The following is a 19675-nucleotide window of genomic DNA, read 5'->3' as shown; positions in this document are numbered from 1 at the left end:
AATTTTTTTGGAAGTTGCTTGCATGCACTTCCTGTTTTTTATTTTTGTTAGCTAATATTATTCCCTTCTTGGGTCTCTGAGGGAGTTGAAGATTAGTTAGTTATGGTTGAAGATTAGTTAGTTATAGTTGAAAATTAATTAGGATAGAAAGTGCATTAGATACATCTTGGATTTACCAAAATAGGATAGATAATGGAATTATTTTCTCTGATTTTTCAAATACCTGTTTAGGTATTTATTACTTGTATATATTGTATATAGTTATTGTACTTTTGTATATAGTTTTTCTTTTGTTAGTTATAACCTTTTGCTTTTTTTCTTTTTATTAAAATAGAAAAGGGGAAATGTGGTGGTATTCTAATTGTACTGAAATGTGATTTTGATTGTATGTTAATAAATAAAGTTGTCCGGGGGTCAGAGCTATTAGAGCCATAGACAGAGTGTGGCGGTGGTGGCACACGCCTTTAATCCCATAGATCTCTGTGTGTTCAGGGATACAGCTAGCATTGGAGACATATGCCTTTAAGACCTAGGGGGCTGTACATTCAGACAGTGATGAGGCAGTCACGTGTTTGGGTTTACAACCAATGAGAAGGCAGAATGACTGGAAAATCGACTTACACACAGGAAATAGCTCTCTTTTTGGGAAGCTGGGACAGCAGGCAGAAGGGTGAGATTTTAGCTCTGAGCTCTGACCTCTCGGCTTTCTCTTTTACATTGTTTCTGTGTTTCTTATTTAATAAGACGGTTGGTTACATCTACACAAGTGTGTGTGTGTGTGTGTGTGTGTGTGTGTGTGTGTGTGTGTGTGTGTAGATGAGTGCAGGTACCCACTGAGGTCAGAGATGTGGCAGTTGTGAGCTGCCCTATGCTGGTACTGGAACTAAACTTGGGTCCTTTCTCTGTAAGTGAAGTACATACTCTAAATCACTGAGCAATCTCTCTAGACTCTGGACTTGAACTTCTAACAAGAGAAAAATGGGGAAGAATTTTATGTGCTGTTGGATAAAATAGGTTCATTAGAGTTGTACACACAACAAGGTCCTCATTCTTGAGAGTGCAAAAGGACCTCAGATGAGCTGTGGTTGAGGACTGGGAGCACACTGTTCCCTAGACCATTGTTAACTGTGTGACTGGATCACCAAACGTCTTTATTTTCTAACCCCAGTTACCAAGATAGGGTCCTGTAGGAATTAGGCCATGAATAAAATATCACTTTGTTTTAAATAAAAGGCCATTCCAGAGCTACTTGAAGTGGCCTTCTGTATTATAAAAAGTGCAGAAATCAAATATGTTGAGGTAGTTTGATATCATCAAAGGTATTCAGAATTCAGAATTTAAAAGTTCCTTCTGCCAGGCTGGAGAGATGCCTCAGCAGCTAAGAACACTGGCTGTTCTTACACAGGGCCCAGGTTCGAGTCCCAGCATCCATGTTGAGGCTCACAACCATGTGTAACTACTGGTTGAGCAACAGTCACTGTCCTCTGGCCTCTGTGGCACTTGGTACATATACATAGAGAACACAGACATATATGTAGGCAAAATACTCATACGCATAAAATACAATAAAGAAATATAAAAATAAGTAATAAAGCCCTCATTCTCCCTTAGAAATCCAGTATCATATTGATTTTTGAACTTTCTTTCCCTATAGCTTTTTCCCTGATGATTTTGGGCAGAAAATATTAGTAGCTTTTTAATCCTCTCTATATGTTTATTATTCCTCTGTTTGTACTAGACCCTGTACAGAAGTCTCAAAAATTGTACCCAAATCCACTTCTCCTCCCACATTTATTACCCCACTTTCCATGTAGTGACTCAACTCCTACTTATCTGAATTGTTGACATTGGCGCTCTTCATAGGTTTTAAGTAGGATATTTTCTTCTGATGAAAAAGAAGAAAGACAAGAGTAGCCTAATTTAATGGTGAGTTTCCTGAAATGGTAACTTGTCTTTGTAATATGAAGAGATCACACAATTTTTCAAAAACAGTTGCAGAGAACAGACCACATCCCAACTCAATCTAATGAGGCTAATATTATTGTGGTATTAAAAGAAAACAAAGGTTGTAGGAAAACTTCAAGCTTATATCTCTTATGAAAATTCTTAGCAAAATAATATAAATGAAACCATCCTCATAGGAAAAGTATTCCACAGTATGACCATAGGGAATTTTTGCCAAGTGAGCAAGGTTAGTTCAGCATGCAGCAATCAAAGTTACACACCATCTTTATAAAATAAAGAATGATAACATGACAACCTCAATATGTTGAGAAAAATCATTTTTGAAAACTTAAAATTCTTACATGATAAAAGCATCTTTAAAAACTAATCATTGGAGTTTAATATCTCACTAAATGGTGAGATCCTGACAACTTTCTCTTGTAGTTAGGAAGAAAGCAATGACGTCATTTCTCACCACTGTTCAGCATCACTCCAGCAGTTCTCCCAAAAGGAAACGGCAGATAATAAATCTAAGTAGATCAAAGGCGTTGACTTTGGAAATGAAGACCTAAACTTTTCCATATTCAGATGACATCATGCTATCTATAGAAAATCCCAAGCATTTTACACACACACACACACACACACACACACACACACACACTACACACACACACACAACAAAAAAAAAAAGCATCAATACTCACTTTCACTTTTTACTGTTGTCAGTGAATTAAATGCTGGTACCAGAGTTGTTTTGGATAATTCATCATTGGCTGTGCCTAGTTTGATAAGACAGATGATATTATTACTATTATTAATCACAATCTCACCTCATCTGCCAAGGAATGACTAAAAGTCAAGTTTAGAAATGATCTGCAATAAATCTACAGATGTACTAAGTAACCCTTTTATTGTTTTCCAGCTCATTCTGTCTAAAGAGGAATGCAAGTATTGAATTATTGAATGACTGATTTAAACACACACACACACACACACACACACACACACACACACACAGTATAAGTGATCCAAACACCACATTTTTATTGCAGGTTATTACTTGGTTATCATTAAACATGCAAAAAAAATATTACAAAAACTAAATTTTAGCGATAAAAATCACTTTATTTTTTTCCTGTGGGAAAAAAGATACAGTCAAATAGAATCATGAAATGTAACTTTTATTTCAGAATTATATTTCATTTCCTTAACTTAGTCATTCATGGTAATAAAAATTCTATAAAAACCAGACATGGAGGAACTTGAAAACTTCTAAAATTAATCTGCTCATTCATTAGATGGTCTTTGAATACTTCAGAAATCCAGATAGTTTTAACTCCTAGTATGGCATGCATGTATGACGCAAGATTGTAATGCATTTCCCAGTAAACATGGGGCCTTATTCCTGAATACTAAAGAGCATTGGAAAGTATGTTGAGAAAGAAGCAAATGTTACTGGAGAATAACTGTCAAAATCATGAGCTGTGTCGACTGCATAAGATACACCATAGTCCTTTGTAGATCTTCATGTCCTTGTACTTTATTAAAAGAATATTTATTAAAAGCTACAAATTATTCCTGAAATTGCCTAGAGCAAAAAGATGCTTAAAGTTGGATATTGCCCACAAAGTCTTGGAGGAAGCCCTGTTCAGGCAAGTTTATTACCTCACAGGACATCTGTGTGAATGTGTGAGTATGTGTGCTTGTGTGTGTGTGTGTGTGTGTGTGTGTGTGTGTACACATATGCATACGCATATGTGCTTGTGGTGAGAACTGTAACACTTTTGGATTGTTACTAATTTATCAGTAACCACTTATAAATATGTGTAGCACTGTACATATGGTATGAGTGAATTTCTCTTTATGTGCTGAATATATTAAAATTCTGAAAATAATGTACACCATTATTATGAGGAACTACTGGTAACTAATGGCAACTGTCATTTGTGTTAATTTAAAGTTCATAAACAATTCAACAATTTCAAATAATTCTTAAGAGAAACAGACTGAAGTTGATATAAACATAAGTGGATACTGCATGTATATATAAAGTATATTGTATCATAACTTTACTATTTTTTATGAATGTGTATTTGCAACATTTTCCACATAGTGTTCATTTTCAATTCAAACTTATAGACAGGAAGATAACAAGAGAAGAGAAAAAGGTGAGGCACACAATCCTATTGCACTTCCATCTAACCATACAAGGAAATTTATGAGACTAGGTTTTAATGATCTGTTTTTTGCAGTTTTAAGTATGCATTTCCTGCACAGAAGACAGCCAACTGAAGCATCACCATAGCAAAGTCTCATGAAATAGCTGGCTGGAACATCTCTGACTGTAGTTAAGATTGAATGCATATTTTGTACTTGAGATTTTAATATTAATTCTGAAATGTTTTTGTTCTATTAGTTGATTTATCTCATTAACGCCACTTCATTATCAACTACTCTCTTTTTTATTTGTTTTTAAATAAAGGAAGTGCAGGGTTTGAGAGAGAGCTCGGTGGGCAAAGGCACTTACTGCCAAGCCTGTTGACCTGAGTTCAATCCCTGAAAACCACACAGGGGAAGGAAGACATGTGTGTAACAAAATGAATAAATATAGTGTAATGACAGTTCTAAAATAAAAATAAACATGAGTGCATCTACATCCTTGGGGCTTTCTTTCCACCCCCTTTCTAAAAAAGAAGAGAAAGAAGCTGTCTTTTGTAGACATCTGACACTGTCCAGGGGTGAGATGAGAAAATTCACATTCAAATGAGCTTATTTGCATCCTTTAATCTTAAAAATATTTTAATTGAGTATTTTGGTAGCTGGGTTTTATATACAACTAAGAACCTAAACAGGGATTTTGTTTAATTTTTTAACCAGTTATATCATGTTGATATTAATATACCAGGACTCCAAAGTAAAGGCCTTGACTATCAAATGTTTCTTTACCAAGCTGAATAACAATCAATGTTAAAGACAAATTTAACAAATTTGTTAAAGACAAATTTCAGATCTACTTTTGTGTGCTTGAAGTTCATTTTCTGATGGTGATACGCTTTGCCTGCAAGATGTTATCTTTTAACTGTCACTGACCTTTGCACAAAATGCACAGGTCACCTGATGGACATGATGGAAGAGGTTAAGTCCTGCCTGTAATTGCACAAGTCTCTGAAAGCAAGACATGCTCCAGACCAAGCTGTCAATCAGTTCTCCACTACAGCTATGTTGCTATGAGGAGAATTCTCTGCTCCATTGCAGACTTTTTTTTTTTTTTTTTTGCTTCCCTTTTCCTGTGATGCAATCAATGCCATTGGCAGAAGGAAGACACTTATAAGCTCTGTGGAACCAACTCCTCTTTGAGTTTTACACAAAGAAAATCTGATTGGGAAGCCAAAAATGAGAAGAAACAGACTTTTATATTTTTTCTTTTGTATATAAATCCTTTACTGTGGGTAGGAGCACTGTGTTGGCCTTAAGAAAGGAAGAATGAGAAGTGGCTCTGTGTGTGGGTGGGTGTGTACATGCGTATACTGTGTGTACATGTGTGCGTGCATGCGTGCGTGCGTGCGTGTGTGTGCGCATGCATGTGTGCGTGCGTGCGTGCGTGCATGTGTGCGTGTGTGCGTGTGAAGTATTTTGGTCTATGCCATGGTTGGGTTTTTTTGTTTGTTTGTTTTTGAGGGGGGAGGTCAGCATATAAACCTGCCTGACATTTAAGCTATTCACATGCCTGACATACTACTTAAAACATGAGGAATTAAGGCAGATTTCCCCTCCTGTTCATCACTGTATGCAACTGTGTTACCTTTAGGAGGATGAGCTCAGCCAGTGTGTACTCCAACTCCCCTTAATACAGAATGGTGTTAAAGAGGCTAGGCCAAAGTAGTCTCATGTCTTCTTTCTCTAGTGCTTTTTCTCCATTGATTAGCACCCCAACCCATCCTCCTCCAGCTGCCTGGTCACTTCCCTCACTCTGCTCCCTCCACTCCAGACTGTTTCTCACAGGGCATGTGAGTCTGCTTTTCCTACCTTGTAGCAAGCTGCTCTACCAGGCAGTGTCACTTGGTCTCATTAGAGGCCCCAGAATGGACTTAATTCCTCCTTATCCCTGTCTCACTACTATATTCATGGCTACTCGGTTATATCACTTAAAAGTACTCTAATTTGATACTAAGTGATTCTAAAGTCATAATAACTTGGAAAGTAGATTTGATAATGGCATTATAGCTTTGCAATAAACTGTCTCAAGATTTGAGACACATTTTTAGTGTGGATTCTGTAATACTGTAATTACCAAATAAATAGAGAGATTGAAGTGAGAAGAAAGAAGGACACGAAATAAGAAATGATGTGAAATGTCTTTCCGTGCACTGTGAATATGTGTTGTTCCCACTGGTTAATAAACAAGGCTGCTTTGGCCTATGGCAAGGCAGCTTAGAGTCAAGTGGGAATTCCAAGCAGAGATACAGGTAAAAAAAAAAAAGGGGGTGGAGTCAGGGCAGATGCCATCCAGCCACCCAAAGAGTAAGATGCCAGCAGACTGGTAATGTCATGGCCATATGACAATACATAGATTAATAATAATGGGCTACTTTAAGTTGTAAGAGCTAGGTAATAATAAGCCCGAGTCATTGGCCAAACAATTATAATTAATATTAAGCCTCTGAATGATTATTTTATAAGTAGCAGAGGGACTGGGTGGGATGCAGAAAAACCTCTGGCTACAAGGAAAGTTGAAAAAATGTGATGAAATCTGTAAAAATGTATTTTAGGGAGGTGAATATAGGGAGAATAATTAAAATGTTCCTTGCTTTACAATATGTCTGAATATTTTTGTAATATAAATTAATAAAAGACAAAATTTATATGATTTATTACAATTTTACATTTGAAAGTAAGCAATTCAAATTCACTAGGAGAACTTTTGAGAACACATACCAAAGTGTAATATTTATTAAGTGGGTGAGATCAATTGCCAGCAATGTCTATCAAAAGAAATTTGGAGAAACATATGGGTGTACATTTATATGAGCTATGTTACATTCAAGTGTGACACACCCTTGCTTCAGAGAGGGGTGTTTCATGCCCAACTATAGGACACACACATTGCAAAAATGATTTAAAAATATCAGCTTTCTCTGTCTCAATATGAGCAGGTTTGAAACAATGTCCTAACTTATTTGAAATAATGTCAGCAAAATAAGGTGCATTTCTGGCATCACAAATTCCAATTCTGCCCCAAATCTTTCACCAGCCCCTGCCTCTATGGTTCATGTAACTAAATGTTGTTCCGGCGTTTACGTTATTATTAGGATATTACTTTTGACCATAGAATTGTGTAGAGATGGGGGCCTGGATGTAACATCAGCGCCCACATTCTCTTTCTTGACTCTTGTGCATATATCACTGTTAGCAAACAATACACTCTTGCCAACTTCGAGCCAAATTCATATTGAAGAGGCATTTGAAGCTTAGAGAAGACAGCAGATAGTCACCCTTTGTAAAAATCCTATTTGAAGCCTGAGTGCTCAGAAATGAGACAATCCTGAAAAATGAAACATGACACTGTGGAGATGGCTGGAGACTTCCTAGGCTGTGACTGCTTTGTTTGGAGCTTTTCTTCGGTGGAAACAAGATTCTCCGATATACCGGGACTAAAATCCCCATGTTGTCCCTGCTGAGTATGCTTTCTTCTGATTTGGTCAAGGAGTTCTGTGAGGACTGGTTTGTTTTCACTGTAGAATCAAACATGATAGAAATAGATTCTGCTCATGATATTCTTGGTCTGTTAAGTTACCATCACATTCAAGTCCAGATTGTTGATGTGTATGTGTGTGAGCCTGACCTTAGAGTGAAAATTAAGGAAGGTGTACAGAGCTGAGAAATACAGTGGTAAAATTTCAGCCATCCATTCATTCTAAATATTCACATTTCTGGCAATTAACTAGCAAGTTTATTTTTTCTCCTTTTGAATACTGAGCCTGAATGAGATATCTTATTTATTTATTTATTTATTTTGGTGTTATAAGATAAACAATATAGCAAATATTGGCTTGAAAATCCTGAGTTTTATTTTATTTTATAATTTAATTTAATTTTACATATTAGCCATGGATTCCCTTGTTCTCCCCCTCCTATACCACCTCCCACCCCCATCCCCCCACCCCCGCCTTTCCCCAGCCCACCCCCCATTCCCATCTCCTCCATGGCAAAGACTCCCTGAGGATTGAGTTCAAACTGAGTGATTATAATGGCTTTCTTTTTTTTTTCTTTTTTTTCTCTCTCTTTATTTCTTTTTGAGATGGAGTCTCTCTGTATAGACCTGGCTGCCCTGGAATTTGATATGCAGAGTAGATTAGCCTCAAACCCATAGTGATCTACCTACCTCTGCCTCCCAAGTGATGGGATTAAATATATACGCTTCCAGTCCCATAGACATTGCAAAATTTTAAAGATGGTTAATGTGGTGGTGTGGATAGGTATGAACAGCCACCATTGATTAATGTGTTTGAATGCTTGCCTATAGAGAGTGGCACTATTAAGAAGTGTGATCTTGTTGGAGGAAATGTGTCACTGTGATGGCAGGCTTTAAGGGCTCATATATGCTTTGGCTACAACTAGTGTGATAGTTTACTTCCTGTTATCTGCAGATCATGATATGGAACTCTTAGCTCCTTCTCCAGCGCTATGCCTGCCTGCCTACATGCTGCCATACTTCTTGCCATTATGATAATCGACTAAACCTCTGAAACTGTAAGTCAGCCTCAATTAACTGTTTTCCCTTCTAAGAGTTGCCATGGTCATGATGTTTCTTCACAGCAATAGAAGTTCCAACCAAGACAGTTAAATAATATATTTTAATACTTAACCAAAATTCTTGGCATAGTTGATGCTCCATCCAATAACAATTGTGATAAAATTGTTACAGAAATCTTCAAACTAAATCTATTATTAGCACATATGACCAACAAAGTCTGTCAGTTTGTACAGTTTCCAATTGTTGACTGTGCTATGTAAGTGGAGAACTGAGATATTTAAAAAGATATTTTTATAACTTAGGTATGATAATTGTTTTATTCTCTAAAAATAAACTTTGTTTATATAACAGTCACAATAGAGCCTTCCCCAAACAAGAAGTGATCCAAAAGAACATCATTAAGGAAACTCAGCAAGGCCTCCAAATTAGAGAGGAAATAGTGAAGCATTACTTAGCTTTATAACAATTATTTTCCCATAGCACATTATATAGGACCTACTAGTTTTTCTCTTAAGAGAAACTACATTCTATATAGAAAGGTCCTACCTTTAGCTGGTGTTCCAACTGTCGGGTTGCTAAGATTTTTTATTGCCACAGTGCTTGTCGTCGTGACAGATGATTTTGTTGTAGAATTTTCTGGCAGTGATGGAGTAGATATATTTTGAACATCTGAAAAGAGATATACTTAAGTTATTTCATTAATATTTATCTTTTCAATCAACAGACTAATATAGTCAACTATAGTAAACTAATATAGAGTGTGAATGTATTCTCATCTATCATCATCTATCTATCTATCATCAATTATCTATTATTTACATATCCATCACATATATATATGTGATGTTTATTGTAATATGATATATATGGTATCATATATATTATCTTAACCCAATTAGTAGAGATTAGATTTGGGACCAATTTTCGAATTGTAATCAATTGATCTTAGTTTAGTACTTGTCCCCCAGGTCCATCTACTTCTCACAATGGTGTGAATTCTTCTAGATGATGGGCAGTTGTCTGTATTTCTAGAGCTACATAATGGCTGAGATGACAAACGAGGAATGAATAATGTTATATTTGAAATTCTGCGCTATTTTTTACTATAACTAATTCCACTAGAGAAAATAACCAAATGTGTGTTCTCTGGCAGTAGATATTTTTCTATGTATTTTAATAGCGCACTAAAGTCACTCATTACTAAAATGTCAATATTTGTATATACATCCTTGATTATTTTTTCTTTTTCTCTCATATAAAATATTTTTTATTTTGTGTTCTCTATATGTAAAGTAAAAATTAATGTGATATATAGTCTATTATTTGTCATTTATATAAAATACATTTATAGATCATATAATTTGTAGTTTGTATGTATTTATTACACATACATATATTTATTGTATATCTTATACACATAAATGTTATATTTGTTATAGTTTATGCTTTATGTTTTATTTTTTAAATTATTCACTTTATCATATATGTTTGCAAGTGCAAGAGAGAGACTGAGACCTTACCAAGAAAGACAATAAACTTTAAAGAAATTAAACAATTGTGATAGTTTAAGTCTGGGGCCACCATAAATCCATATTTTCAAATTGCTTATTTCTCTAAATTGTGCTTATGCTTGGGAAACCAAAGTTATGGAAATACAGGAAATGAATTTTAGCCCACTTCTTTTGTAGTGATAACCCTTTAACACACGTGAAGGAACTAGGCTATGACAGGCAGAAGCAGGGAAGTCAACCCTGCTTTATCATGTCTCCAAAGTGAAAAATATAAGGCTCAACTAATGGCCTATGACGAGATTTGTTCCTAACACGATTATAATTTACTAGCATATATATAAGGTTTTGACCCTGTATTTTATAGGTCTATTCTCTGGACCTCCCCCGCCCCACTCTGAGTGCGTGCGTGTGTGTGTGTGTGTGTGTGTGTGTGTGTGTGTGTGTGTGTGTGTGTGTGTGTGCGCGTGCGCGCGCATATGTCTCTTCCACCAGAAGTGTAATCGTTCTTCATTCAGAATAACTGCAGGGCCACAGTCTCTCCACAGAAGTGAGACTGTGGGCACATGGCATAAATGCAGTAAATAAATGTCTGAGTAGAGAAATCAACCCTGTGAGGAAGGCATTACTCTGTCTTGCCTTGGTTTGTACAGTGTATAGAGTAGGTTATGTAAAGCTGATGGACTTAGAGCAATGAGGACTTAGGTTCATATCCTGAACTAGATAGGTCCCAGCAGTAAATGTGCATCAGTACGGAATCTCAAATTCGCTTTTGTATTTAAAACTTTCTTTGAGTCAGAGACAAAGTAATATTTGGCACGTCAGGGAAATGCAGTCTCTGATGTCCGGAGGCGGATGTATTTGCTGTTCATTTCACAGCCCTGAGGTGCTCAGAAGTGTTAGCTCTTAGCGCTGACTCTGTTTATGGACCCAGTAAATGGAAAGTGCTTGATGCAACAGGGAGGTGTTTAGCACATACAGAAAAAAGCTGTGTTTTCACAGGCTTTATGGAAATCAAGTCAGAAGCTTTTTCTTCTCTGGAGGTAGATTCCACGCCTTTTGTTTGGCCTGTCCACCTCACCTCCGGGATTCAGCAGGGATCTGACGATGTCCGGATGGGGTGAGGCCCTCCCGCGGCCATTTTGGTGTAGCTGTCTATCTCTTGTTTAGCTTTTCATTTCCTGGTCTAGTAGGATTTCTAAATTTAATTTGAAGTGGATAAATTATTCAAAGACAAATGGGTATACCACTTAGACTACTAAATTTACTAGTGAATAGCTTGGATGAGCCCTGTATGTAGACTTTGTAAATGGGAACCATCTGAATTTCCAAACACCACCACCATCTCCAGAGATATTTCTTGCCTCACTCCCCTCCTTACTCAACAAACATAGAATGACTGTTTATATAAAAATCATGATCTGATACAGTAAAAGGCTCTGTTACATCCCTTCTGACGTCAACCTCAAATACCTCTTAGTCTGGTGGGGATCATAACAGCAGTGTACAGCAAACATCAGGCTATCACTGTGGGCTATAAGATTGTGTTTCTGCAAATGCTGCTGGTGAAAAAAACATAAGGATTTGCTTGTTTGTTGTTTATTGAGAAAGGCTTACCCAGCAATGTTAATTCTTTTTAGAAAGTCCTTTGTAGAATATTTGTCAAAAGAAAAAGAAAAAAAGCTGAATGTGCAGGAAGCATCTTAAGTGACTACCTTGGTCAAACCACAGGATGGAATCCTTTTTGTATCCTAAAGTAACAGGACTTTGAATTTTCTTGCTTAGAAAATGAATTTATTAAAGGCTGTTTCCAAAGACCATAGTGTCAACTGGTAGAAAATTCAGCTTGTTAGCATTTCCACAATCTTTATTGTAAATGTTAAGGTTTTGTGTAGCCATTTCCTCTGAATTGAAACAGTCCTTCCAGGATCAGGGGCAGGGGTGGTGGTGGTCCTGAGCTTAGAGGTAAACACCACATCCCATGTCTGGGAAAGTGGGGTCCTGGAAGATTCCAAAGGAATGAACTGCTGGGAGAGGCCATTGAGCAGCCTAGCTGCTGGGGGCGGGGGCGGGGCGGCGGGATTCTCTGACTGGAGCTGCCTGCAACTTTCTTACAGACCTCCAGGGTTTCAGGTTTCCTAAGACATCTTCTCAGTGGGTCAGCTGCTATTTCCTTTCCTTTCCTTTCCTTTCCTTTCCTTTTTCCTTTCCTTCCTTTCCTTTCCTTTCCTTTCCTTTCCTTTCCTTTCCTTTCCTTTCCTTTCCTTTCCTTTCCTTTCCTCTCCTTCCTTTCCTTTCCTTCCTCTTTCCTTTCCTTTCCTTTCCTTTCCTTTCCTTTCCTTTCCTTTCCTTTCCTTTTCCTTTCCTTTCCTTTCCTTTCCTTTCCTTTCCTTTCCTTTCCTTTCCTTTCCTTTCCTTTCCTTTTCCTTTCCTTTCCTTCCCTTTCCTTTCCTTTCCTTTTTCCCTTTCCTTTCCTTTCCTTTCCTTTCCTTTCCTTTCCTTTCCTCTTTCCTTTCCTTTCATTTCCCTTTCCCTTTCCCTTTTCCTTTCTCTTGCTTTCCCTCTCTCCTTCCCTCTTCCTTCCTTTCTTTTTTTTTTTAATCATCCTTATTCCTCTAAGTAACTCGTCATCAGTATTTCTGCTAGTAACCCCAGTAAAAATTCGTATTAGTTGGACTTTGTTCTGTCATGGGTTCCCTTTCTGGAATGTATAGGGTGTGTGTGTGTGTGTGTGTGTGTGTGTGTGTGTGTGTGTGTGTGTGTGTTGTCTCTCTGGAAAAAGTCTGTCATACAACAAGAGGCTGTCTGTCTTTGTTCCTAGCTCCACTGTGATATTTAAGTACATGGAGTGCACGTGTTCTCTCACCTGTCTCTGAGAAAGTATTTACTTCACTATTTTTATCGACCAGCAAAAGTTCAGAGGGAAGGTTTAAACCCTTGAGGGAAGATGATCTTTTCTGAGCTGGGCAATAACAGATCATCAGTTTCATTGTAACCCCGACCCCTTTTATTAGTAATAGGATCCCTTGTCTTTTGACATAAGAGACATCACTGATTCACTGCCAACTAAATTAGATGCAAGTGATTTTATTAAAAAGAAACTTAATGTACAATGATGTAGTCAAATGTTATCTTTACATTGTTCTTAAATTTCATTTCTCATAAGAAATTAATAAGATATTTACTAGATAAAGAGCCATTTAACTTGATAAACATTAATTCAACACCTATTTTGATAAGTGCTAAAATATATGAGAAACCCAGAGTTCTGCCACATAAATTGACGCTGTATAATTATATAGTGCAGACAGGGCTGTGTGCAATGTAGTGATACTACATACCTATAATAGTAATTGTTTGAAAGAGAGATTTTGAGAGGAATTGGATCATTAAACATAACAAGGGAATGTGTATTTCATATGCAAATGGGGGGATCAAAAGTGACAAGTAAACTTGAGGTCATCGAGGTACCTTGAAGGGACCCTTGATTGTGCTTGGCACCCTTAAATCTTTGGGAAATAAAGACAGGAAAACCCCATTTTAAAATGGAACTTCAAAGCAATTGAAGACTTGAAAAACAGGCTTTGGATTACATTCTCAATTAAGCTAAAAAATACCCCTGAAGGGACAGAAGTTAGGAGTGCTTAGATTTCTTACTTGGACTGAGTGGAGTTGGAAGATCACAGAAAAATCTTATCCCTCTCTGGAACACACTTAAATAAGTGGAGAAATTCTGCACCTGAAAGAGCCATCTCCTCGGGTCTCCAGCCATCTGTGCAGAAGCGGGGGAGTGCCAAGTCTGGCAGGCTGCAGGCATGGACAGGTGTCTCAGCCACCTGGCCCCTCTGGGGAAAACAGGACTCAGCGCTGCATCCGTGAGTTTGTTAAACACAGAACATTATCTGCAAATGGACCTGAGGATCTGAGGCGTTCTGGCTGACAAGTAGAGGGGCTTGGCGGATCAGAGGCTGTTACAGGGCCAATTCTCTCCACCCACCCAGTGTTCCATTCAGTTCTAGGGGGCGGTGCCAGAGACTCTCTGTTTGCAAATGTGATTCCTTGAAGATCATGTTTAATAATGGGATAGTTTAGACGTGGAGATTTATTACAGGACTTTTTATATTATATGCCAAGTTTGATTGATGAATATTTATCCCTTAGGCTCACACTGGCAATGGTGGTGTTTAATATTCATATGGCTGGGTGGGAGGGATAAGGAATGACCCTCACGTCCTCTTGGACGTTCAGAGGGCTGTGCTAGGATCCTTTCCCCCAAGAGATTCTGAGTCGAGAGAAGAACTGATTGTGAGGAGTTCTGTTGACATCCGCTTGGTAACGAGATGCTAGGATTAGCTCTGTCAATTGGCACAGGCAGGGTCCTCAGGTCATCTCTGGATCAGTCCTGGTGTCTGCCTGTCCTGTGGGAGCACTGCCTTGTGCCTCTCTGGGACCTGCCAACCAGAAGCCAAGGTCAGTCAAGTGCTATGCCTGCTTTTATCAATCCACACCTTCAGCTTAATTCTCATTGAGCTGCTGAGTCCATCAACTTTCCCCCCAAATTCTCCAGAAACACAGAAAATCCCACCAGATACTTCTGACTCACAGATCCCCAGAGTCAGAAATAGTGACTTTGAAACATGTGACATGTAACAGCAAAGGCACACATTTGAAGCTAGGGCATTGTGTTTGGCTGAGTCGGGGTATCTTGTGAATTACCTGCTCTTATTTCCATTTTCTCCAAGTGCTAGCTGAATTAAAATGCTCTTTTTAGCAGCCAAAAGGCTACTTCAAGTGACAAAAGGGTAAAACTGAAAAAGACAGTTTTTCCCTCATTTTCTGAAAAATTAAAGATCATTTTTTTTCTTGCCCTAATTGTACAAAGACAAATTATAGTTGAAAGTATTTACAGGGTACAAAAATGATGTTGTAACTCCTAAATACAATGTGGAATAGTTAAATAAGGTTAATGAACATAATAGCCACCTTATTTTTTTTGTGGCTGAATCATTAAAATTTACTCACAGTGATGTTTAGGTGTATAATACACATTTTCCAATATCAATCTCTGAAAAATCTCAATTATATTCTTCTCGTCTAATTGAGAGCCTGTCCTCCTCAGTCACAGCCACACTTTCTTCATCTCCCAGCCTCTGCATCCCCTGTACCCCCTTTGCTTCTTTTAGTTGGATTATTTTACATGTAAGTGGGGTGACGCAGCACACGTCTGAGTCAGTCTAGATTACTTTACTGAGCAAAATGATCTCCAGTCCCAGACATAAGGTAATGCGATATCTCCCATTTTACAAATTAAATGGGGTTCCCATGTGTTTGTTACATTTATTGCTTTATTCATTCCTCTGTTGATGGGCACTTAGTCTGATTTCCTAACCTAATTATTGGGAATAGTTTTGGAATAGATATGTGTTACAGATGTCTCTTTGCCATATTAATTTCTTTGTTCCTATATCCAATAGTGGCATCACTGCATCGTGATAGCTCCATTTCATTGTAAAAACAAATAATGATCTATTTATTTTATTTATATGTATGAGTGTTTTGTCTATGTGTGTGTATGTGCATCACATGCATGCCTGGTACCCACTGAAGCTAGAGGAGGGCATTAGATTCTCTGAAACTAGAGTTACAGATGGTTGTAAGCTTTCATGTGAATGCTGGGAATCAAACTTGGTCCTCTGGTGCTCTTACCCACTGAGACATCTCCCCAACCTTACTGCTTCAGTTCTTTGTGGTGTTGCTGTGTATTGAGTAACTGCTAGACTGTTTTCTACACTAGCCACTCTGCACTCCTACCAACACGCTACAGGCATTCTCTGGCCCATTTTAAATCAAGGTTTAAATTTATTCCCCCTATAGTTTTCTGAGTTCTTCAAATATTTTGGAGATTACCCCTTGCCTGATGTGTGCTGTGCAATGCTCTCTCCAGACACAGCTGATGTCCTCTTTGTTCTGTGGGTTCCCACATTGTCCATACCCTTTCATTTTGATGTGATCTCACTTATGTATTTTTTTTTTTTATTTTGCTCATGCTTTCATGGAGTCGCACCTACCCACACTGTGTCCCATAGTTTTCTCTGCATGTTTTCCTCTCATTGTATTGTTTCAGGTCTTACATGTAAATCTCTGATCTATTTTAGATTGATTTTTGCATATGATGTGAGACAAGGGTCCACTTTAATTCTTTGGCATGTGGATATTTAGCTTCCCCAGCACCATTTATTGAGGGAATAGCTCCTTTCCCAATGTGTGTACTTGGTGCTGTTGCTGAAATTCTGGATTCATATTCTGTTTCATCCATTGATGCATCTGCTTCTACAACAGCACTACACTATCTTAGATATTATTGCTTCTCTGAGGAATGAGATTGCTATAGACAAGAATTTGTTAGTGTTTCATATGGCTCCAAAGCTCATCCTAAGGCCCCATGGAGAGAGAAGTCACGGCCATAGCAATATTTATTAATGCATGAACAGAATGAGAACTTTGATTGGGAAATGGAGCAGTAACAAAAAAAAGTGAAATTCTAGAGATAAGTAACATACTGATTAAACTGAAAGATGCAGTAGAAAGCTCAGCTGGCAAAACAAGCTGAAGAAGTGAGTGGAGAGCTTGAAGACATACTTTTCATTTCATCAGATTGGAAGAACAGAAAGACACGCGCACAAAAAGCAATTGTTCAGGAGTTATAAACCTCCAAGAGACATGTCTGTATGCAGTATTGATTTAAGAAGGAGGAGAAAAAGAGAAAAAAAGGCCAGAAACAAATTATGGAAATAATGGCTGAAAATTCCTTCTTCTGTGGGGAGTTACCAACCTCCAGATACAGGAAGCAAATGGGTCTTCAAATTGAATTTATCTCTAAGGGGATTTCATGAAGACATGTATAATTAGACTATCAGAACTCAAAGAAAAAGTGAGAACAACAAGAGATAAAAAATTGCTAAACAGTACTGCTTCATTGCTCTTTCTTCATTCCCTGGATATAACTATGGTTGTAACACAGGGTTTGAGTTACAAGAGAGCTAGGAGTGAATTTCTTAGCACATTATCCATATATATCACATATATAATCATATATATATATATATGTGATTACCTGTGCATATATACAGTGTCCTTTATGAACAGAAGATAATGAATTAAAAACAATTTACTGGAGAACTGCCCTTAGCCTAGCAAAAGGAGTAAAAAACCCTTTCTCTTTATAAGGTTTGTTGCCTCTGCTATTTCGTTATAGTGATGAAAACCTGACTTACACCATATCTGTTTTCAGTCTTATGGAGACAAACATAGGATTTATGTGGGTTAAAAGAGTATAATATATAAAAGGTATATGAGAAAGTTAACCAGCTTGCTAGACCTGGGTTTATTCCTATTAGAAACATTAATGACATGAAGGAAATCTGAAGTTCTACCGCAGGGACAGGTAGATTTTATACTACTTGGTAATATTGCTGCAATACATTTGGCTAAACCAAATCTTCAAACTCCATCAGGAGATTCAAGAGAATAAAGGTTTTTCTGAAGAAAACCTACCTTCCTTCATAAATTACAATCTGATTTTTCTAATCATGCCTTTTCGTTGGTGACCACTTGGCTAAATTTTATAAATTATTTTGATTGTTCCTTTTTACTGCTATACTGCTAACACTTGTTCCCAGAAACTCTGATTAAAGTAATTTGAGAGAACAAATGCAGAGTAGAAGAAAATAACCTTGAAAGCTGGCCTCAGGTGGTGAGTGAGAGAGTTACTGTGTGTCACATTTCTGTAAGAACTTTACTGATGATTTTCCCACAGATGACCACTGTCCCCTGAGCATATGACTCTTATGACCCAGAGTTTCAATATGAGACCTGTAGGTCTCACTCTAAATAGTGTCTATATGTTAATATAATAACTCCAAATATATGCTGTTTCATTTATCAATGAGCTCTATTAATGCAATCATAATTAAAATTGCTAACCAATTAGTAGTGTTTAATTCCTCTTACCCCATTCAGTGGGTATTACTATGATGTTCCTAGAGTCTCAGATATTTTGGTATGTAGATGGAGTGTTTCTCTTCCAAAGCTGAGAGAGCTGTCGCCATTGATTTTCAGATAGTATGTCTTCAGTAGTGATGTTGGTTTGACCACTTCAGGCTTTAATAACATCATAAAACTCAGCCAGAAATTTTACCTTTTCTTAGTCATTCCCTTCAAATGGAAAACCACTTTAAACACTTGTGACTCATAATATACAGTTAAAGAAAACAAATGTCCATAGGCCAGGGAGCTACAGCTCTTTAGTTGCAGTATAGACCAGTTCTGAGTTCCAGCACAGAGTCCTTGCTTTTTCTTTCTCTGCATGTGTTCTTGTCTTCACAGTAAAACTGGTCTGAACCACATGCTCAGTAGGAGAGCATCAGGTAATTAACTGGGAACAGGGATGACATTGTGTTTTTTCTGCTTTCTGCTTTTAGAGATTAGCTTTTTTTTATTTTAAAAAAGTTAATGTTTTGAAGAATTTTCTTTGAAGATGCCATTAAAGAAGTCACTTGTGGGTTAATTGCATCTCACATACTTAAAAATAGCTCTGCATGTTGTGGGACAGATGCAGCCCTCATTGCCACAGATTTTTTTTTTTTTTTAACTTAGTAGTAGGCGATTGACATATTTCCAGGATAAGGCCTCAACACCAGATTGGGAAGCGTACATCTTGATAGTCTGCTAAGGATACGGGACTGCGCCTACATTCACTGGCAAGGAAGATAAGAAGTGAACTGCATCCTTTCCTTTGTAATTGACTCAAACACACCTCATTCTCATAGATAGGAACTCACTCTATGATGTTGCCTTACAGTTTTTACTAGAAAAACAAAGCCCTCCCAGGTCTCTCTCTACATGCCAAGACAAAGACTTGAATGCAATGGTGTTTGTTGCGGACCACATGATCAGATTCACCCATCTAGTAGATGAGCTTACACATTTAAAATGATGCCCAGAACCAGATGTAAAAAAAGAATCAGAGAACTGATTTCACTGAAAATCAGAAGCTACTTTCTATCCTGGAAGATGTGGGAGAAAAGGAATTTCCAGGGTTGAGATGGAGCATGGCTACATCATACATACACACAGCACAAGAGCAGAGACATCTGAAGTGTGCCCTTCACTCTGCCTCTCTCTGGTGGGAACCTCCCTGTCTTTGCTAGTCTCTGGAAATATACACCAGGATTTTAGTTAAGTGATTTTTATCTGCTATACATGAAGGAAAGGAGAAACACATTTTGGTCCCTGCTAAAGGGAAGTTAAAGGACATGCCCTAAAGAACAAAGAGACATACAAGATTTGATGGATGCAGAAGACTGGAAATAAAGGTAAGCGCGAGAACATTCCCCATCGTGTGTCACACTTTCTGACATTTCTCAAGGGCTCAGAGTCCATTTTCAGTCTCATGGTATTGTATTAA

At 37.6% G+C, this 19675-nt stretch overlaps 1 protein-coding gene across 3 annotated transcripts in view; it reads right to left on the bottom strand.

Annotated features, from left to right (window-relative positions):
- Emcn (endomucin) overlaps positions 1-19675 on the bottom strand; it is a 108145-nt gene that overhangs the window by 67328 nt on the left and 21142 nt on the right. For 2 of the 3 annotated variants that reach the window (XR_005091857.1, XM_037207134.1), the window contains exons 2-3: positions 9248-9370; positions 2652-2726 (exon numbers count right to left, since the gene is read on the bottom strand). Coding sequence is in view for 2 of the 3 variants with exons in the window: in XM_037207134.1 (XP_037063029.1) it covers positions 2652-2726; positions 9248-9370 (198 nt within the window). In the remaining variant the exon portion in view is untranslated. The remainder of the gene's footprint in view (positions 1-2651; positions 2727-9247; positions 9371-19675) is intronic. The other variant, XM_037207135.1, reaches the window with a different exon arrangement.

This window comes from Peromyscus leucopus, chromosome 6 (assembly GCF_004664715.2).
Source record: "Peromyscus leucopus breed LL Stock chromosome 6, UCI_PerLeu_2.1, whole genome shotgun sequence".
Taxonomy (NCBI): domain Eukaryota; kingdom Metazoa; phylum Chordata; class Mammalia; order Rodentia; family Cricetidae; genus Peromyscus; species Peromyscus leucopus.
This window is presented reverse-complemented; position numbering and strand designations above follow the sequence as displayed.